Below are 22893 nucleotides of genomic sequence, written 5' to 3'. Positions count from 1 at the left end.
CTTAAGTCAGTACTCGCACAGCGAGGGAGCATTGAACCCACACCAAGTACTGATTAGACAACTTGAGATCCAACCTCTTAACCAATTTTGTTTCGCCTAAGAGATTAGCTCAGGAGAGAAAAAAATTAAACCTGTGATCTTAGAACTTAAATCTCCCAAACCTTAACCGCAATGCGACCCATGATTTTCGAAATTAATTCACATGCGCATTAACCAATCTAGTTCTCTGCTAGTGATAGTGATGTAGTGCGTAACACGCACACCTGCACATGCTAGCATTAAGCAAGGTACAAAAATTAAGAAAGACTGAGAAGGAGAGGCTCCGTTGGGTAACCCTCTCCCAATATAATTTCATTCATTGATTTGTGTGTATTGTTTATTTGGAGTTTTTAAATTATAATTTTATATTTATTTTTTAAAATTTTATTCAAAATATAATTATTATTTTTCAAAATTCATTATCAAATATACAATTTAAATCTCTTTTTAAAATTCAATTTAAATTAATATTTTAATATTTTGAATATTTTTAAATATTTTAATTTCAAAATATTACAATTTTAATTTTTTAAATTTTAAATTATTTTATAAAAATAAATTCAAACTCTATTTTATAAAAATATTTTTAAATATTTTAATTTTTTTGTTATGAATTTGGTTACGATTTGAGTGTAGAGTTGTGAAAGTAGTATGAAATTTTGAGTTATGTGTTTGGTTATGAATTTTAAAAATGATTTCTTAATTGAGTTTTATTTTATGTGTTTAGTTCCGATTTGAGTGTAGAGTTATTTTTAAATTTAAAATATTAACATTTTAAATTATTTAAAAATTTTGAATATTTAAATTATTTAAATTTTTACGATTTAGATTTTTTGAATATTTATTTTAATTTTTTACTTATTAAATTTTTTAGATTATTTAAATATTTATTATTTAAATTTTTTGAATATTTATTTTGAATTTTTTTTCCTTTGTAGTATTTTCAATTAAAAAATTGATTAATATTATTTTCTGTTAATAATAATTTTTTTAATTGAATTTTAAAAAGAGTTTGGTTATGAGTGTTGATCAGAATTTTTAATAGTATGAAAGTAGTGTGTTTTGTTATGAGTTATAATAATTTGAATTAAATTTTGAAAACTCTTTTCAAAATTCATAACCAAACAAATTTTCTTACTTCACATGTCAAATCAAACTTTTAAAACTCAATTTCACACTCAATTCAACACTTTATTAAAAACCTATAACCAAATAAATTTTCTACACTCAAATCATAATTTCACAACTCACAAACTCAAAATACAACTTATACTCTCAAATCGTATCATATTTATAAAATTCTACCGAACTTAACCAGATTTCCCAAATTTGTTTTATCGCTCGCAACTTTCCAGATTAGGGCTTCCTCAAACCCTAGCTCTCTCTCTCTCTCTCTCTCTTCAACTCAGCCCCAAACTCATCCTGGTAAGATTTCATACTCAAATCTCCAATTTCTGCTTCTTTTTTTTTTCTTTTATTTGTTTCCGATCGTTTTCTGACTACACTTCGAAAATCGAAGCCAATCACTTCGAAACCCTAGCTCTAGGGCTCAAAAACTATGGATGACAATGAAGGGTTCGGTGACGGAGGAGATTCGAGCGAGCAGTTCCATCGGAACGAAGCGATCTCTGCTGTCGCCGACGAGGGTTTCCTAGGTGAAGAGGATGATGACTATGAAGATCTTTACAACGACGTGAATGTTGGTGAGGGTTTTCTTCAATCAATGAGTAAGAATGAGGAATTAGGGTTTAGAAACGAGGAGGTGGAGAAGAATATCGAGCAGGCGCAGGCGCCTGCTCCGCAGACGGTGGAGGAGTCGAGTGCGTCGATTCCTGGTGTGGGTGGCGGTGGGGATAGTGGTGTGGAGAGGAAATTTGAGAAGGATTCTGGAGGAGGTGATGGTGGGTTTAGTGTTTCTAATAGAGTTGAGGGTTTTCAGAATGTGGGGTTTAGAGGTCATGAAATGGCTGTGAGGGGGTCAGCTGGAGCATCTTTACCGCCTGCTGCTGCTGCTGGTGGAATGAGGGTTGAATTAGGGCAGTCGATAGGTAAAGTGGTTGAGGTAGAAGAGCAGACCGTCAATACTGGTGTGTCTGGTCAAAGGATTGGGCAGCAACCTCATGTTGCCCGTGTAGGAAATGCAGGGAATGAAGGTTTTACAAGGCAAGGAGGAGGAATTGTAAATGGTGCTGGTGGGACTTCGTTTGGGAATGGTAATGGTGTTGGTCCTGGGAGTGGAGGTGGAGGTGGAGGTGGAGGTGGAGGAACAATTCTATTTGTTGGTGATTTGCATTGGTGGACTACGGATGCTGAGGTGGAGTCAGAGCTTTGCAAGTATGGGCCTGTGAAGGAGGTGAAATTTTTTGATGAGAAGGCTAGTGGGAAGTCAAAAGGGTATTGTCAGGTTGAGTTTTATGATCCTGCTGCGGCAACAGCTTGCAAGGAGGGAATGAATGGGCATTTGTTTAATGGGCGACCATGTGTTGTTGCATTCGCCTCGCCGTATAGTGTCAAAAGAATGGGAGATGCTCAGGTAAATAGGAACCAACAGATGGCCCAATCTACTGTTACTCAAGCAAGAAGAGGTGGTGATGCTGCTGCAGGTAAAATTGGGGGCAACAACATTCCAACTGGTGGGAGTTATCAAGGTGGTGCTGATAATAATAGAGGTTATGGGAGAGGAAACTGGGGGAGAGGCAATGCTCAAGGGATGGGAAATCGGGGTCCAATTGGTCCAATGAGAAGTAGGCCTGGCGGGATGGGTGGACGTGGTATCATGGGGAGTGGTGGAAATGGATTTGGGCAGGGTATTGGTGTGACACCTCCTTTGCTGCACCCTCAAACTATGATGGGTCAAGGCTTTGATCCAGCTTTTGGAGCACCTATGGGGAGATTGGGAAGTTATGGTGGGTTTCCTGGTGCTCCAACTCCCCCCTTTTCGGGGATTTTGTCTTCATTCCCACCTGTGGGAAGTGTTGGTTTGCCTGGTGTAGCTCCTCATGTGAACCCAGCGTTCTTTGGAAGAGGGATGCCCATGAATGGAATGGGCATGATGCCCACAACTGGTGTTGAGGGACATAATATGGGAATGTGGTCTGATCCTAATATGGTTGGATGGGCTGGTGAGGAGCATGCTGGCAGGGCAGGGGAGTCTAGTTATGGGGAAGAAGCAATGTCTGACCATCAATATGGAGAAGTAAGCCATGATAGAGGGGCTTGGCCCAATGCCAAGAAGGAGAAAGATAGAGCCTCAGAAAGGGACTGGTCCGGGTCTTCTGATAGAAGGTATCGAGATGATAGAGAGCCTGGTTATGACAGGGACATGCCTAGGGAGAAAGATATGGGTCATGATCATGATTGGTCAGAAAGAAGGCATCGTGATGACAGAGACATTAGTCGAGATAGGGAGAGGGAGCATGATCGTGATCGTGAACGTTCTCGAGATCGCGATCGTGATCGTGATCATAGGGACGGGGATAGACATAGGGATGATAGAGACAGATACACGGATCATCATAGGTATAGGGATCGTGAACCAGAATACGGTGATGAATGGGAAAAGGGACGGTCATCAAGGACGCACAGCAAGGCGCGAATGTCACAAGAGGAAGAGCGACGTCCAAGATCAAGGGATGCTGAATATGGAAAGAGGCGACGCGAAGGCTGACCGTGGAACAACTTAATGCAACACTGCTTCTATTCGAGGCTTCAGGTCCACCTGTGGTTTTGTCTTGTTCATTTGGATTCTCCTTGAAGTTGTGTTCTTTGGCACCTGGATTTATTGAGCAGCTGTTCTCTATCTATGACATCTTTCATGGCTTCAATGCATGGAATCTCGTGGTTGCTTCCTTGCAGGAGAAAATTTCGTAGGTGTATGAAAAGGTCAGTTATTGCATTGTAGAAATTTTGTTGCGACTACTCTTTATTATCGTAGGAAAACGTTTTTCCTGCCTTTCCAAAGTGTGCATATGGTGGATTGACATAATCACATTTTTCATTTTGCTACAACACTGAATTTTGCATCGTATCGAATTGTGAATAATAATTTATTTAATATAATATATACAGTGTTTAAATGAAATAAATATCAAAACAACTAAATTGTAATCCGTATATTATATAGCTAATTGATCTTTTTTATTCTTTTTTCTTTTTTTTAATTCTTAATAGAGGCAAAAATTACGTTATACCATGCATTATGCAAGCAAGAACAAAAACATTAATTCAAGTCATAGGATCTCAGTGTTTTGCTGTTCTGAAGGTGCTAACTGCTGTGCTATATGTTAGTCTGATATCAGATTATGGTTAGGCCTATCAAGATATATCTGTATATCCTTGCATGCATTCCTTTATCTTGTAGTCCTTATCATTTCTCTTTGTTGCTTCATGTGTCTTCGTGGCAAGTCGGTGGATGGCCTGCTTGTTCGTTGTAGAGTGGCAAGAGACATGGACTTTAGTGTTGGGCATGGATTGGACTGTCTTGGATTTCCCCCCAAAACTGAAGCTGATTTTGCAGAGTTGGGAAGGCTTTAGGGTAGACAAAAGGAGCAGAGCATGGGATGCTGCACTGTTGTGTTTGACTTGGTGTATTTAGTGAGAAAGGAACTGCCGTTCCTTATTTAATTTTATTGAGTAAATATTTGAGATTTTTGTTTTCTTGGGTGGCTTGAAAGGCCTTCCCTCGAGGTTTTGTTGGGGTTTTGCATTATAGGGAGTGTGGGAGTGTATAGTTGCTTTGTATATGGGTGGCGCCCCTTGGTGCTCTTTTAATGATATAACTTTCACTTATAAAAAATAAAAAAAATACAAGGAGCCCCAACCTTATGATTGGATAAAATTCAGATACCTGCAACCGCCTGCAAGCCAAGGTTGTCAAACTGGAGACCTCATGCTTCATATGGTGTGCTAAGGAGGGTGCTAGCAGGATGAGCTACCTGTTTGAGTTTAAAAAAATTAAATCATATAGTCCTTATTTTGATTCGTATCGCCTCAGTTTATTATGAAGGAGACATTTCCCTCTCGAAAACATATGTGATACAACAGAAGCTGCAACCATTAGTTGATTCGGAAGAGAAGCAAGAACACTTCTAAGAAGTGCATCCCTCATCATTTAGGCGCATGTAAAACACATAGCAAGGTTTAATAAATTTTTTACTTATCAAAAGAAAATACAAGTTTACGAAAAACAACTTGGGAATCAATGATTAAAATCAAAGTAAAGCGGATTTATAGTAAAAATGTAAATATATTTTTTGCTGTGTTGTATCCTAGGTTTTTTTATTTGTTGGTGTATTTGTATAAGCCATATCATTTTAGCTGGACAAAAAGCTATATAACTTCTGCTTGATTTCCTCTTGGTAAAACTAGTTCATGGCATTTTGTAAATGGTAAATCATTGTACTGTGATCCTGGATACATGATACTCTTTTATCTGGAATTGACTTCCAGCGTTTGTAATGACAGCCTGCTTAGCCTTTTTGATGCTTCACTCATAGCAGACTTGGGACAATACTGAATTCCTGTGCTTGAAAGTAATGTAGTTAGTAAGGATTTTGTGTTTAATTGATTGAGAATTATGTTTTTCTAGAATTGATGCTTATGTTCATGAAATTTTTTGCGTTGGATCAGAATCTCAGCATTGAAATTGTATTTCTGGAAGCTCGGCTGTGGCTGCATTGTGATTGTGGCAGGAACTAGGTTACTGATTTGCTGATTTACAGTTTTTCTTGTTTCATTTATTCATGGCTTGAAGGATATCTAATTTGGGAATGCAAGCTGTTCAGAGATCCTCGGCTTTCTTGAAGGCAAGGACTTGGCTTTCTAGAGAAATACGGCATGGCGTTTCCTCTTTGCAGACAATGATCTAGGGGTGGAACATCTTATCCAAGTTGTTAGTATTTCTTAGCAATTTTATGTTTAAATGTCGCTTGAACAAACCAGTGTTGTGGATGATGTGATCGTAGCTTGAAATTCTGAAGTCTTAGATGTGGTGGATTATTTTGGAGTTTATTGTTTGAATGTGTGATGTAATAGGATTTAACACGTGATGTTTGCTAATTGCCCCTTCTTTGTTTGGATTTTGTTGTATCATTTATCCTTCCCATTTTTGGGGATCATTTATCTTTCCGATTGTTTGGGGTTCTGTATACCATGTTGACCACCCAACTACTTTTTGTGATGAATGTATGGAACTTAACCATCCAAGCAATACAATCATTTAGACCTCAGAATTGTATATTCTCTGTTGTTGCCTCTGTATTCTGTGTTTTGCGCAGTGGGTGCTCCTGGGTGGTGATTTCTGGTCTTTTTCCTGTTTTCTTTGTTGAACTTCAAATTTTTTTAATATTCGAGTAAATGTTGCATCTGTTCACCTTTTGGATAGCTGTCAATTTTCTTTCACACTTGTAATTGCTGTTGTCCATGTATGTTTCCTGTAATGTTGACCGTGAAAGACTGACAGCATCTTCAATCCCTCACTACTTTTTTTTCGTCTAATTTGATTTTAAATTTGAAACTTTATTTGATATGAACTACTGAACCCTTTCATCAAATTTTTATAATTTTTGTTTTAAACAATCCTTTTTATCCCAAAATTTTGTTCTCATCAATTTTGATTAAAAAAAATACCCCAATATTTTTTTTAAAAAAATTTTGCATCAAATTTTGATCAACTTTCAATTTGATAAACAAAATAGAGATTTTTATTGATAAATCATATTTCGAAGTGTTCTAACTCAAGAAGTCTATAAAGAAATTTTTTAACCTACTTAATTTTATGTATTTATATTTTTATTCCACGTAGTCCTTTTTCTTGATTTATACTATTTTCTTAGACTTTTATGCTCTTATATTTAATGTTGGAGGAGGAGAGAAAAGGGAAAGGACCAAGCACAAAATAACATTGATGTTATTATTTTATATCTATATAATAAGGCACAAAGGTTTTTGAAAATGTATAAAAATATATGAGAGATACATTTGCATCAATGGTTGAGATCTTTCTTGATCAACATCTGATGGTTCTGTCTCTCAAACACTCTTCTTCTGTCTTTCAAACACTCATTTCATTCCTGCCCAAGTGTATCAAACACTCCTCTTCTTCTGTCTCTCAAACGTCAACTTCCTACCTATCCCTTCTCTCTTTCTTCTTCTTGATTTCAAATTTTAAACTCTTTATCTACCCATTTCTCTCTGGCTTCATCAGAGCTTACTCCGATCATCGCTCAAAATCACTCCGACCTGCAGCTCGGTTCTCTCCGGAAGCTCGGTTCACTCCGATCGTCGTTCACTCCAGCAGCTCGATTGCAAAATCAGAGCTCACTTCAACCACTCTTGTAAGCTTATTACAATATGAGTTTGGTGTGATTTTAGTTTTATGATTTGGGTTTGATGTCTTTGTTGGGATGGGGCTTTTTTTAGGTTGGTCTAATCTGGGTTTGATTTTAATTTGGCCCTCAAAATATATTAGAATCATGTCGGTCTAATTTGAGTTAGAATATCTGGGTTTATACATATCTATTGGTCTAATTTGAGTTAGAATTTGGAATCATGTTGTTGTGTAGTTTATACATATCTATTGGTCTAACACTTTGGATGACTTGGTTAACACTGTGGTTCTCTCTTTCATTCATTCATCTAATATATGGGTTTGTATTCATTTGGTGGTAATATCTGCTATAGAGTTTGTATTCATAAGTTTGTGTTTGTGATATGGGTTTCTATATTTTTAGGATTGCTCTAAATTGATATGTTTTCATTTCTATATGTATTTGTCTAACTGATAGTTTATAGTTTATACATATCTATTGGTCTTACTGTTTTGGATTGCTTAATATTTTTCTATATGGGATTTGGATTGCTCTAAATTGATGTGTTTTGCTCTAAATTGATATGGGTTTCTATATTCATTTCTATATGTTTGCTCTAAAACACATAAGTATTTGTGTTTTTCTATTTGGTTTCCTGTTTTTGGCTGGGCAAAAGAATACTTTCTCCTAGGTGATATTTTCATAAATTTATTTTTTTTTCTTTCCTTTTAAACAAAGCCCAAAGTAATTGTTGCTATCAAGTTGTTACTTTCTTTGATTACTTTTTTTGTACCACTGTTTTTTTTTTTTTTTCAAATTACATAAACTCCATACTTTCAGCTTGATATGCTTTTGAGGCAAACAAATTGAAGCAGCTTTTTGTAACTTTGGAGAAACCCATCACGGCATTTTTTAGTTTTATTACAAAGCTGCAGAAACCAACCAACCCAACAGATTTTACATATTTTCCCATGAATACTTAAAAACTTTCATTAGATTTTAGAGTTTAGATTTTTAAAACTTTCTATTGTATTTTCAATGTGTTGGGTTAGATTTTTTGAATTCCCAACACATTTCCCCCTAATTTCTAAACTCGATCTTGCTGTCGAATATAGAAGTCATTGGAAGGAAGACAGTGTAATGGAGACTGAAGTGTAAATTAGTTAAATATATATTTTTTTAAATCTAAAACTTGACAAAAGCGTCAAGTAACAACTTCTTTGTATAAAAATAATTAAAATAATTAAGAGGATCAAACTAAGTAAATTGCAGTTATAGAGTAGTTTGTTAAGAGAATAAAAGACAAGCTACTGCCATCACTAGGCATTGACCACGACATGGCATTGACCACGACATGGATCCCTCTGCCAAGTCATTTGACAGCCATAACTCTTTATCAATATAAGTGTAGCCAAAGTTAATTGCATATGGAGAATTAAGTAAACATTTGTTTATTTTGTCATTTTTACTAAAACAAATTTTAGAAGCAAAATGGGTAAAGCAAGATTAAATCTGAAATATAATAAATAAAAGCCAAGAAGATGAAGAATAGTATCAATGGTAGAGTCGAATTTAAATTCATATATTATAAATGGAAGGTTGAAATTGAGGGAATAACACACTTGGGGGTGACAGAGTGCACCAGATTTAATATATGAATTTCAAACAAGGGCATGTAGTATCAATATGAAATTACGGAAATAACACACTTTTCTTGGCATTATATGAATAGTATCAATGGTGCACTCTGTCTATTCTATATTATAAAGGGAATAACACACTTGGAGGTGATTTGGGGTTTAATTGTAATTCCACTATCATCAGTATCGAGCGATTGAAAGATTTAATTGCTTCAAATTTAAATAACTGTCATGATTGATCTAATTGTTTCATGCACATAGTGTGTGCCCACACTTCATGAAAATAAAAACTTTCCTCCAACATTTTTGGAAAGTAATCCCATCAAGCAGTAGGTATGATTGTTTTTCCATTAGTAATCAAGAAAGTATTCAAGCTATTTCTTAGGATTAGTGGTTAATTAATACCCGCAAATAGGGCATGTATCTTTACTCTAGAGTCAAAATTGATCCCTTTTGCCTATTAAATTCCCAGAAGTTCTAACTTAATCCAAAGGTTTGCTTTGAATCAAATTGGTTGTTTGTGCACCAAGTATTTAACATTTTATTATAAAATAAAATAAAAAATGTATTAAACTTACAAGTATTTAACTTAACCCAAAAAATTGTACCATTCAAATGTAATATATTTGTTGTGTGATTCTAAAAAGAAAGGAACTGTTTTTTTTTTCATTTAATTTTTTTTTGAATATCTAGAGTTCCTAATTAAAAGAAAAATTTGAAAGACTTGGCATTTTAACATTTATGTGTAATATAGCAAGAGAGTTTTTTTTTTTTTTGCACCTTTTTAAGAGAGTATAATATTCTTTGTTGTATTTCAAAAATCCTGGTTAATGTATATGTGTGTGTATTACTTTAGTTGCCTTTATGAAATAATTATTCATTATTGTTTATAAAATGGCTTTGTTACGTGGTGAATTTTTTTTTTTTTTTTGCATAAATTTATGTTTGGACTTTCCAAGTCATAAATGGTGAACTTCAAAATATTTATGATTATAATGGATTTTGATTTTAGTTTTAATTTCATCTCTATAAAATTGAAGTCAGTTAACAAAGAGAAAAAGTCAAATTTAGACAATTATTGTACTCCGGTTTTAATTTATCATTTAAATGTGAATGTTAAAAAACATCTGTTCTAAATGCTGGGTTGACTTAGAAAATGTGAGTTTGATTATGGGTTTCGCAAAGAATGTAGAGAGAGAGAGAGAAAGAGGGGGAAGAGACTGCTTGTTTGGAGCTATTTAAAAAGAAAGTAAGGGTGCTTTATTTAGTTGATCTTCCTGCAACAAAAAAATTAAATTGACACTCAAAAAAATTTATTTAATATTTTATTTGCTGTGTGATTCTAATATACAGATGATAAATATTTTTCATATAATTTTTTTTTGAATATCTAGAGTTCCCAATTAAAAGAAAAATTTCAAAGACTTGGCATTTTAACATTATGTGTAATATGGCAAGAGAGTTTATTTTTATTTTTATTTTTTTTGCACCTTTTTAAGGGAATATAGTATTCTATGTTGTATTTCAAAAAATTTTAGTGAATATATATATGTGTGTATTACTTTAGTTGTCTTCATAAAAAAATATATATATATTAAACTTACATGTATTTAACTTAACCCAAGTATTTAACATAATCCGTTTTGTTTTGAATCAAATTCACCAAGTATTTAACTTAACCCACAAAAATGTATTTAAGATTTTATTATAAAAATAAATAAAAAATTGTACCATTCATATGGAATATATTTGTTGTGTGATTCTAAAAAGAAATGGATACTTTTTTTCATTTAATTTTTTTTTTTTTTTTTGCATATCTAGAGTTCCTAATTAAAAGAAAAATTTGAAAGACTTGGCATTTTAACATTTATGTGTAATGTGGCAGGAGAGTTTATATTTTTTTTCGCACCTTTTTAAGGGAGTATAGTATTCTATGTTGTATTTCAAAAAATTCTGGTGAATGTATATATGTGTGTAATACTTTAGTTGTCTTCATGAAAAAAAATGTATTAAACTTACAAGTATGTAACCTAACGCAAATATTTAACATAATTCGTTTTGCTTTGAATCAAATTCACCAAGTATTTAACTTAACCCAAAAAAATGTATTTAACATTTTGTAATAAATAAATAAATTATACCATTCAAATGTAGTATATTTGTTGTGTAATTCTAAAAAGAAATGGATTGTTTTTTTCATTTAATTTTTTTTTTTTTGGATATCTAGAGTTCCTAATTAAATTTTTTTTTTCAAAGACTTGACATTTTAACATTTATGTGTAATATGGCAAGAGAGTTTTTTTTTTTTTTCACCTTTTTAAGGGAGTATAATATTCTATGTTGTATTTCAAAAAATTCTGGTCAATGTATATGTGTGTATTACTTTAGTTGCTTCATGAAATAATTATTCATTATTGCTTATAAAATGGCTTTGTTATCTGGTGAATTTTTGTTTTTTGTTTTTTTGGCATAAATTTATGTTTGGACTTTCCAAGTCATAAATGATGAACTTCAAAATATTTATGATTATAATGGGTTTTGATTTTGATTTTCATTTTATCTCTATAAAATTGAAGTCAGCTAAGAAAGAGAAAAGTTCAAATTTGGACAATTATTGTGCTCCAATTTTAATTTATCATTTTAATGTGATTGTTAAAAAACATCTATTCTAAATGCTGGGTTGACTCAGAAAATTTGAGTTTGATTATGGGTTTCTCAAAGAATGTAGAGAGAGAGAGAGAGTGGTTATTTGGGACTTGGTTTGTGATTAGTGTTCTGTGTTGTAGAAATTAGTCTAATAGGGAAGGAACTGTTTGTTTAGAGCTATTTAAAAAGAAAGTAAGAGTGATTTATTTAGTTGATCTTCCTGTAACAAAAAAATTAAACTCACACTCAAAAAAAATTATTTAACATACTATTTGTTGTGTAATATATTTATTTAGTTGTACCATTCAAATATAATATATTTGTTGTGTGATTCTAATGTGCAGATGATAAATATTTTTCATATAATTTTTTTTGAATATCTAGAGTTCCTAATTAAAAGAAAAATTTCAAAAACTTGGCATTTTAACATTTATGTGTAATATGGCAAGAGAGTTTATTATTATTATTTTTTTTTTTGGCACCTGTTTAAAGGAGTATAGTATTTTATGTTGTATTTCAAAAAATTTTGGTGAATGTATATATGTGTGTATTACTTTAATTGTCTTCATGAAAAAAAATGTATTAAACTTACAAATATTTAACTTAACCCAAGTATTTAACATAATTTGTTTTGCTTTGAATCAAATTCACTAAGTATTTAACTTAACCCACAAAAATGTATTTAACATTTTATTATTTCAAAAAAAAAATTGTACGATTCAAATGTAATAGATTTGTTGTGTGATTCTAAAAAGAAATGGACTATTTTTTTTCATTTAATTTTTTTTTTGAATATCTAGAGTTCCTAATTAAAAGAAAAATTTGAAAGACTTGGCATTTTAACATTTATGTGTAATATGGCAGGAGAGTTTATGTGCTTTTTTTTTTTTTTTTTGCACTTTTTTAAGGGAATATAATATTCCATTTTGTATTTCAAAAATTTTGATCAATGTATATTTGTGTGTATTACTTTAGTTGTCTTCATGAAAAAAAATGTATTAAACTTACAAGTATTTAACTTAATGCAAATATTTAACATAATCCGTTTTGCTTTAAATCAAATTTGCTAAGTATTTAACTTAACCCAAAAAAATGTATTTAACATTTTGTTATAAAAAAATAAAAAATAAAAAATAAAAAATTGTACCATTCTAAACAGAGAAGGCACGTGCATTTGATGTTTGTTGAATTTTTTTTTTTTTTTGGCATAAATTTATGATTATGATTATAACGGGTTTTGATTTTAGTTTTAATTTCACCTCTATAAAATTGAAGTCAGTTAGAAAAGATAAGAGTTCAAATTTGGACAATTGTTGTGCTCCGATTTAAATTTTATCATTTTAATGTGATTGTTAAAATATATCTATTCTAAACAATGGGTTGGCTTTTTTCTTTTTCTTAGATGTTTATATTTTTATTTATTTGGACTTGGTTTGTGGTTAGTGCTTTGTGTTGTAGAAATTAGTCTGAAAATGAAGGGATTGTTTGTTTGGAGCTATTTAAAAAGAAAGTAAGGGTGTTTTATTTAGTTGATCTTCCTACAACAAAAAAAATTAAACTCACACACTCAAAAAAATGTATTTTATTAATAAAAAAATTGTATCATTCAAATGTAATATATTTGTTGTGTGATTCTAAAAAGAAAGGGACTGTATATTTCATATTTTTTTTTTGAATATCTAGAGTTCCTAATTAAAAGAAAAAATTCAGAGATTTGGCATTTTAATATTTATGTGTAATATGGCAAGAAAGTTTATTTTTTTTTTTTTTTTTTTTGCACCTTTTTAAGGGAGCATAATATTCTATGTTGTATTTCAAAAATTCTGGTGAATATATATGTGTGTTTATTACTTTAGTTGCTTATAAAATGGCTTTGGTATCTGTTGAATTATTATTTTTTTTTTTTGCATAAATTTATGATTATGATTATAACGGGTTTTGATTTTGATTTTAATTTCATCTCTATAAAATTGAAGTCAGTTAGAAAATAGACGAGTTCAAATTTGGACATTGCTGTACTCTGATTTTAATTTTATCATTTTAATGTGATTGTTAAAATTCATCTATTTTAAACATTGGGTTGGCTTTTTTCTTTTTCTTAGAATTTTATATTTTTATTTATTTCTTCTCTTCTTGATTGTAACCCGTTAAGTATTTTCTATTCATGGCAGTTATTTATTTAAATAAAATTTTGAATTTTATTATTCGATTTGGTAGCAACAAAATTGGAATTAATATTTCATTGCCAATGAAATCCATATTAACTTTTATTATTGCTAATTTTTTGTTTCTTGGTGTCTAAAATTATATAACCAAACATGTTTAGGTTGAAGTACAACCGTTATGGACAATATCATTATTTTTGGTCAAGTAAGTGGTTTTTTTTTTTTTTTTCATTTAAGTACCTCTCTTATAAATTTAAGTACAACAGTTATGGATAATATCACTATTCTAATTTTTTTTCCCCCTCATACTTTATAGGTGGATGGAGACTTACAGCGAACCGTAATATCACCTCTCTTTACTAATTTTCTTATTTATGTGTATAAAATTTTATTTATCACTCTAAAATTTTTGTATGTATAAGTTCGATTTCTTCAAGAAAGAAATATTAATGTTGTTATTTGCGATGAGCGTGACCTTAATACTATTCGCATTCGTGAGGTAAGCCTAAAAATCACTAGAACATTGGACATGTATTTTCTTATCTTTTTAAAAATAATTTATGAATATGTTCTACTTATTTTTTATAGGCAAAGGCAAAGGCAAAGGCAAAGGAAAAAGACAAAGCAATATCAAATGAAACAAAAAAAGTTATTCCTTATGACAAAGGAAAGGAAAATGCACATCCCGTGGTATGGTTTCTCAACAATTTTTAAAAGTTTCTTTTTCGAATATTATATAGATTTTTTTAAGAATTACATAGTGTCATATACTCTTTTTTATGTACATTTTTCAAATATTTATTCAATTCTTCTTATTGAATGTGAAATGCTTTTCTAAAGCATGCTAAAGTAAGCATTTGTACAACATGCTAATACATTTGTATGAGCATTAATTTGAATTTTTAATATGTTTGTCTATTTGTATGAACACATGTTGCATTTACAACATAGCATAATAAAAATATAATAGAAGAAAACAAAAAAGGAAAAGAAGAAGAAGGAACAAATATGTGATGAAAAGGAAACTACATAATACAATTTTTTAATTTTTATTTTTCTTATAAGAAGTTCTTAAGGAAAGAAGAAAAAGATAAAAATGTATTTTAATATGACAAAAACAACAAGAAGAGTGAAAAGGAAAGTAGAAAACATTACACGCTAATATTCACATTTTACGTACCCAATGCTCTAATATTTACATTTTCAACGTATATTTTGTAAAGAGATGGATAGTGTCTGTGATGCCCCTAAAAAATGTTTTCTCTTTAAAAACCCTAGTGTTTAAATTATTTTCTTAAAGCCCTTAGTTACTTGAATTATTTCGAATCTTGTCGGTTAGCATTTTTTTTTATCAAAACCAGAATATCCTAGCTGGATTAGGTTCCTTAGCCGAATTTACATAAGTAAGGTTCCAATACATGAATTTAACTTCAAGCCCTCACTTCTTTATTTAAATTCAAAATTTCTCCAAAATTAGTACATGTACCTTATACTATAAGTACCATCAATTAATTGAGATCTATATAAATATATTCATTGAACTTCCCAAGGTTAAGCTCCCTAAGCACTCCCCAAGGTTAAGCTCCCTAAGCACTCCTAATTCGTTGAACTCCAAGTAAATCCTAGCTTGTCCATTCAATTCCAACTAGTGGGCTTCTATGTCATTTTACACCCAATTTGCCTATAAATATCACTACTCCCTAGCTTGGCAAACACAAGCATCACACCCACACACACTTTCGGCTAGAGGAGGGGAATGAGAACAAGAGAGCAGTCTTGAGAGGAAGGGAGAAGAGAGCCATTTTGTTCAACGGTTAGCAAGTAAGGCACAACGCAACCTTCTCTTTCATTTTCCTTTTTCAAATACATGTTCTTAAGGGTTCTAAATATTGTTTTCAGATGTGTCATTGATATATGTTAGTTAGCATGTTTTCATCATAAAAGAGACGAAAATTTTCCTTAGTGGATCCCTTTTCTCACAAATCTTCTTGTTTTGGATTTTGTGCCTTAAAATCTGTTTTCACAGCCAACTTTCAAAATTTCTAGAAAAATGTAGAAAATTATTCTGGACCTATATTTTATTTCAAAATCTTCCTTAAGGAGTTAGCTTTCAACTAAAATTGGTTGCATTGAAAAACAGTGAGCGGTTTTCAAGAAAATCAAATTTTCGTAACGGTCGACGAATCTGGACAGTGCTGGAGTGTTTTCTAAATAACTTAAAATCTAGAAAAGCTATCCCATTTTCAAAATATGTTCTGGAAACTAGATTAAATTCTCCACAAACCATAGGGAGGCTGAGTCCGGTAAAAATTCTAGAACAGCCTTTTTCATTCTAATCCTTATGTGATATTGAAGCTAGAAATTCTGTTGTGTATGGATGTTTTATGCTCTAGTATTCATGATGACGCTTATTAGCTTATGATCATATCTTGGCATGATATTATATGTGTTATGGTTATGTTGTTTATCTTCTTCATCTCAATGATGCATGCTTTTGTGGATATTATTATCTTGTTAAGTTGGTCTAACCTTGTTTTAAAACATTTAACTTAACGGGAAACTTAATTGGGATGATATTGGGTTTTCGATCACTTGAGTAATGATGATAATGTGTGATGTGTGGATTGTTGGGATGCGTTCCCTACTTGGAAGTTAAAGTCTTGCGCAAGTGATTTTCGGAACCCTTGAACGGAGCGGTTGTATTCGGACCCTAGGTGGTTTGGTGTGAGGAGGGATTTGGGCAAGGCCCATTATTACCATCTCTTTTGAAGCCCTGCAGTTGGCGCTACGCGGTATATAACCGTTGGTAGGCATCCGAGGTTAGTTCTACAACAAAGCAGCAAAAGAGGGGGCATACCGAATAATCCGCGACTGATTCTTGTGGTTGGGAGGACGAAATCTCTTTAGGGGATTTCTAGTTTACTAACATCTAACTTGTAACCCTTTGTTTATCTATTTTGAGTATCATGATTTACTACTTGTTGTTATATTTGAGATTGTGTATTGGACTGGAAAAAAAGGACGGGGTGTGTGTGTATTTACTGGGCATTCAAAGCTCACGGCGTATCATGCCAGGTGACGAAGAGGAACTTATAGCTGGAGACGAAGAGCCTGAAACCTTCGAAGACTTTTTGCTATCTTAGTAAAGTTAGAAATTTCCTTTTGTTGTTTTGTAAGACTCATGTGAAGATTTAAATTTTCTTAGGATGTAGTGTAACAGAACAAGCTTTTGAATTAAGGATATTCATAGTTGTTATGTATTTATATTCTTCGTATATGTTTGAACCTTATCGTTGCTTATGAGACCTTGTGTGTCAATGCCTTTTAAGATCTGTCAAAAGGGTAGTGCGCTGCCTAAGAAAGCCGGACTTAGAAGGGAGGCTAATTTGACTCTTCCGGCGAACTGGGATCTTACTTAGTTATTGACCATAGGACTCATTAGTAACTCTTCCTTGATTGCAACCAATAGTGTAGATTCGGGGCGTCACAATGTCTTTAAACCAATAAGTGCGTGCATAGTGAGTTTACAGTTTTGTGTGCTTAATGTGTTTTCAACTTATTTTTTCCTCCCTTTTTAAATTTCATCAATACATGCATTGGTTCTTATATGACTAACAACTTAACCGAGTGAAGAGGAGAAGTTAGTTAAAAGAAAAGAAAAATACATGATGAAAGGGAAGCAAGTTAGTTAATCTTCACATTTTATGAACCTTATATAATATTCTCATTTTAGGCACACAGTGATAATGTGTTATTAAAAGCTGCATTGGCCCAACATGCACGGCGAGAACGTGAAAAAAATCAAAAGCCATGTTTTGCATACCAATTGGGACAACGCCTGCAACGAAAACGAGAAAGAGAAAGATCGAAGGAATCTATTAACCCAAGACAACCTTCTTTAATACCAAATTGGTAAACAACTGTGTTTAATTCTTGAAATATATATTCTTACTATTACCACTTTATTATATAGATTTTAATTTGTTCACAATCCATTTCTGTAGGCCTCCTCCTACAACCCCATCTAGAAATGTTGGTGTGGTCATCCGTGATGAGCACGACCTTAATGTTATCTGTGTTCGTGCAGTAAGTACAAAATCAAGTCAAACATTGTATGTATTTTATTTATATAAGATTATATAAGATTTTTTTAATCTTTTGAATATTTTATTTATATTTGTTAGGCAAAAGAAAAAGGAAAGGTCAACCCAATGTCTAAATGAAAAGAAAATATGGCTCCTTCCGGCAAGAGAATGACAAATGCATGTCAAGTAGTATATATTCTTTTTTAAAAATATGATGCAAAACTAATCAAAATTTCGAATAGTTAAAAAATATGAGTGTATAAAATGAATTTATTGTTTTATGTTATTTTTGTAGAATGGTTGTAATATGTTTTCCTGTAACTTGCTATTATTTGTATGTGTTTTTCAAATTTATTTATTTTTATTTTGCATGGATGCTTGTGCATTTATAATGTACCATCCATAAGTTGCTACGTATATAAAGAGAATAGGAAAAAAGAAACGAAGGAATAAAGGAAAAATATGTAAAGAAAGGAGAATTAAATAAGATAGGTTTTTAATTCTTATTTAATATATAAAATACAAAACAAAGAAAGGGAAAGGGAAAGGGAAGAAATAAGAAAGAAAGAAATAAATAAAGATAACACTATTAAAGGCATAAAACAAATAAAATAAAAAACAAAATTAAGAGAAAGGGAAGAAATAAGAAGATAGTTTCATTTTAAGTACAAAATATTCACATATTTTGCTTCAATGATAAAATATTTTCATTTTAAGCACAAAATGATAATGTAATATCAAAAGCTGCATTGGCCCAACGTGCACGGCGAGAACGTGAAAAAATTGAAAAGTCATACTTTAAATTTCAATGTTTGCAACGAGAACAAGAGTGATTAGAAGAATGTGTTCAACTAAGACAACGTTCTTTAACACCAATTTGTCGTGATCGCACTCGCTTGGAGTGGGAAACAATAACTGAAGATTCTCATTCGGCACAAAAATGAACAATGGTTACCCATCATTCTACATGTTCGTTTTCTATGCCAAGTACATCTTTAGCTCCACAAAGGAATCGGTAATCTTGAAATACATACTTTTACTCATACCGTTTTGTTTTACAAAATTTTATTTATACACAAATATTCGTAGGTCTACTCCTATAAATCGATTTTTGCAACAAGATCTATATACTGATGATGAATTAGAAGATATGCCTACGAGTATATCAAACGACGCCCAGGCACACAAAGATTCTTGCCACCATTATCTTGGCAAGATGAATGTATTATGTCCTTACTGTTCAGCCTTACATTGGATGGATGAAAAATTGACAAAATCATCTATGAAATGTCCCTTATTCGGAACTGACTGTTTGGAAGGAAAGATTAGGCTACCTTTACTTATTACACTCCCTCCACCACTTTAGGCATTGTATTATGGGAATAATGATCAATCAAAATTCTTTTAAAGTTATACTCGAGTGTACAATGCAACCAATGCTTTTGCAAGTCTTGGTGCCACATTGGATCCTAAAGTACTCAGTGGAAGGGGCCCTACATCATTCACAATTCATGGGGAATTGCAACATCGAACAGGATCACTATAACCACAACTAAGGCAGGATGCGAGTTATGCTCGGCTGTATATCTATGACCCTTATTCAGCTTTAGAAATTTGTAATCGTATAAATCCTAACTTGAGAAGGAATGTTCTCAAACCTATTCAGGATAGTTTGTTGCAAGTCAATGCATTAATATCGCCAGGCTCATGCCATTTTACATCAATTAGACTCGGCAGGACACAATCTACCTGTTCATCTTCATTACAATTCAACAACTGATCGACGTCGGTATAATCTACCAACTACAGATGAGATTGCAATTGTAATACCAAGTGATGGAACAGAGGTAAATGGAATGAGAGATATCATCTTACATTTCCGAGGAAGTAATGAGTTCATGCAAATTAATGAATGTCACCCAGCATACTTGCCATTACATTTTATTCTATTATTTCCATATGGTGAGCTTGAATGGGAACCTAAGTTGAAATTGTGGAACGTTCAGTATGATCGACCTTCAACTAATCGACTTACTCAAATGGATTTTTATAGTTATCGTTTGTTTGAACGACCCACAAAGTATTCAACAATTTTGAGAGGTGGGAAGCTATTTCAAGAGTTTTTGGTAGATGCTTGGGTTGCAACTGAGCAAAATCGATTGACATACTACAAACTTAATCAAGGGAAACTTCGAGCTGAGCATTACCAAGAGTTGTCAGATATGGATCCAAATTATGTGCGGCCTGATCAAATTGGTCACAGGTTTGTTTTGATATCTTCATTTACTGGTAGTCCTAGACATATGTTTGAAATCTTTTAAGATTCAATGGCTATCAACCAACACCCATATATTTTTCTTACCATGACTATAAATCCCAATTGGCCAGAAATTACTTCAGCATTATTACCATATCAAAAACCTATTGATCGTCCTGATTTAATTGCCTGTGTTTTTGAGTTGAAGAGAAAATGTTTGATGAAGGAGATAAAAACAAATAAAGTGTTTGGAAATAAACTTCTACATTTTTTTACAATTGAATTTCAAAAACGACGCCTCCCTCATATGCATGCACTTTTATTTCTCAAGGGTCCAGACAAAATTCGAACATGTGCTCAAGTAGACAAATTGGTCTATGCTGAATTTCCAGACCCAAAAGATGATCCTATATTTTTTGAAACTATCAAATGTTGTATGGTACATGGACCATGTGGTACTCGAAATCCGCAAGTACCATGCATGGAAAACGGTAGATGCACTAAGAGATACCCTTGAGTTTTCACAGAACCAACAACTATGGATTAAGATGGATATCCTATCTATCGTCGTCGCAATAATAGTCAAGTACATACTGTGAGGGCACAAGAAGTTGATAACAGGGATGTCGTACCATACAATGCATATCTTTCAAAACTTTTCAACTGTCATATAAATGTGGAAGTTTGTGCCGAAATGAGATGTGTCAAGTATATACATAAGTACATTTATAAGGGTTATGATCGTACAACGATGGTGTTAGGACTGATAAATGAGATTCAACAATATCTTGATGCAAGGTATATTAGACATCCAGAAGCTGCCAACAGTTGTACAATTGGCACTTCATTTACCTGGAATGCATCGCGTTGTTTTTAACCTAGAAGAGTCATTAGAAACGATTCAATCTAGAACTGGTCAACAAATGTCAACTCTTACTGGCTTCTTTGTATCTTGTGCTACCAGTGAAGATGAATGTCCATTCACTTATCAAGAATTTCCACAACATTTTGTTTGGCTCAAGTCAGAAAAGAGATGGAAATCAAGAGAAAGGGGATATGCAATTGGTAGAATGTACTTTGCTAGCCCTAATTGTGGTGAAAGATTTTATCTGCGTTTGTTACTACCCGTTGTCAAAGGACCAAAGTCGTTTCAGTCTTTACGCACGGTCGATAATGTTGTGCATGATACATTTAAATTAGTATGTGTTGCAAGGGGGCTTTTAGAAGATGATGAAGAATGGATACAATTGTGAGGCTCCTGAAATATGTATTCTCTTTAAAGACCTTAATGTTTGAATTATTTTCTTAAAACCCCTCGGTTACTTGGATTAACTCGAATCTTGTCGGTTAGCATTACTATTTTTATTTTTATCAAAACAAGAATTACCCTATCCGGATTAGGTTCCCTAACCTAATTTAATTCTACATAAGTTACATGAATTTAATACCAAACCCTCACTCTTTAGTTAAATTCAAAATTTTTCCAAAAACTAGTACTTGTACCCTTGTACCATGAGTACCATCAATCAAGTGAGATATATATATATATACACCTTGAGAAGTGTGCCCTAGAACCTAAGTTGATTAAAAAAATAGCCCTTTCACCCTTCCCTAGGGCCGGCCATTCTAGGGGGAAGTGAGGAGCCAATTTTGAAAGTTTGTCATTATGAAAATCTAGAAAACCACAAACCTAGTACCCTAGACCTAGGATGATAATTCCAATACTAGTTCCATTTCAACTAAGTTTTGCCTAAACCTATGAGTAAGCCCCCCCCCCCCAAATCACTCATATTCCTTTAAACTTTAAACAAATCCTAACATTTCCATCCGTTTCTAACTAATGGGCTTTTAGGACTTTTTACATCAAAAATTGTCTATAAATACCAACATTCCCTAGCTTGGCAAGCACAAACAACACACTCACACACACATTCGGCTAGAGGAGAGGGAGGAGAGCAAGAGAGAGAAGTCTAGAGAGGAAGAGGGAGGAAGAAGAGAGCCTTTTTGTTCAAAGCTTAGCAAGTAAGCTACAACACAACCTTCTCTTTCATTTTCCTTTTTCAAATTCATGTTTCAAAGGGTTCTAAATAATGTTTTCAGATCTTTTATTGATGAGTTACTTGTGTTAAAAATGCTAAGAGTTGAGTATTGATTCTATCTCTCTTGTATTTTCCCCATTTCGGCACAAAACCATCTTTTTTTCATACCAATCTGTCAACTTTCCAAGGGCACACTTTCAAGCAATTTTTTTGAGTTTAATATATGTTATTTAGCATGTTTTCATCATAAAAGAAACAAAAAATTTCCCTTGGTAGAACCCTTTTCTCATAAATCTTCTTGTTTTGGGCATCTTACCTTAGAATCTGTTTTTGCAACCCACTTTCAAAAATTCTAGAAAAATGTATAAAATTATTCTGGACCTATATTTTATGTCAAAATCTTCCTTAAGGAGTTAGATTTCAACTAAAATTGGTTTCATAGAAAAACAGTGAGCGGTTTGCAAGAAAATCAAATTTTCGTAACAATTGACAAATCTGGACAGCACTGGAATGTTTTCTAAATAACTTAAAATCTAGAAAGACTATCCCATTTCCGAAATATGTTCTAGAAACTAGATCAAATTCTCTACAAGCCATAGGAAGGTCGAGTCCGGTGAAAGATCTAAAATAGTCCTTTCATGTTAATCTTTATGCGATACTAAATCTGAAAATTGTGTTATGGTGGATGTTTTATGCCCTTGAGTTCATGAGATTG

At 32.5% G+C, this 22893-nt stretch overlaps 1 protein-coding gene and 1 long non-coding RNA gene across 5 annotated transcripts; both read left to right on the top strand.

The window, feature by feature from the left end:
• The first annotated feature begins 1264 nt into the window (after positions 1 to 1264).
• Positions 1265 to 6276, top strand: LOC145797532 (uncharacterized). Of its 4 annotated transcripts, none has more exons than XM_082884843.1 (3): positions 1265 to 1464; positions 1559 to 3921; positions 5792 to 6276. In XM_082884843.1, the coding sequence occupies exon 2, from the start codon at positions 1598 to 1600 to the stop codon at positions 3704 to 3706; it is 2109 nt and encodes a 702-aa protein (XP_082740969.1). In that variant the 5' UTR covers positions 1265 to 1464; positions 1559 to 1597; the 3' UTR covers positions 3707 to 3921; positions 5792 to 6276. The 4 variants fall into 4 exon arrangements, with proteins under 4 accessions (XP_082740969.1, XP_082740968.1, XP_082740967.1 ...); XM_082884842.1 differs by having other exon boundaries at positions 5668 to 6276; XM_082884841.1 differs by having other exon boundaries at positions 1358 to 3921; positions 5668 to 6276.
• An 11254-nt stretch (positions 6277 to 17530) lies between these two features.
• On the top strand, positions 17531 to 17887 carry LOC145797531 (uncharacterized). The gene is made up of 2 exons (XR_014339090.1): positions 17531 to 17709; positions 17802 to 17887. It is a non-coding gene; the product is annotated as an uncharacterized LOC145797531 (long non-coding RNA).
• The last annotated feature ends 5006 nt before the right edge of the window (positions 17888 to 22893 follow it).

The sequence above is a fragment of the Camellia sinensis genome, chromosome 8 (assembly GCF_055761805.1).
Source record: "Camellia sinensis isolate YWXY chromosome 8, ASM5576180v1, whole genome shotgun sequence".
In the NCBI taxonomy this organism is placed as follows: Eukaryota; Viridiplantae; Streptophyta; class Magnoliopsida; order Ericales; family Theaceae; genus Camellia; species Camellia sinensis.
The sequence above is the reverse complement of the archived record's forward strand: the minus strand, read 5'-3'. Positions and strand labels throughout refer to the sequence as shown.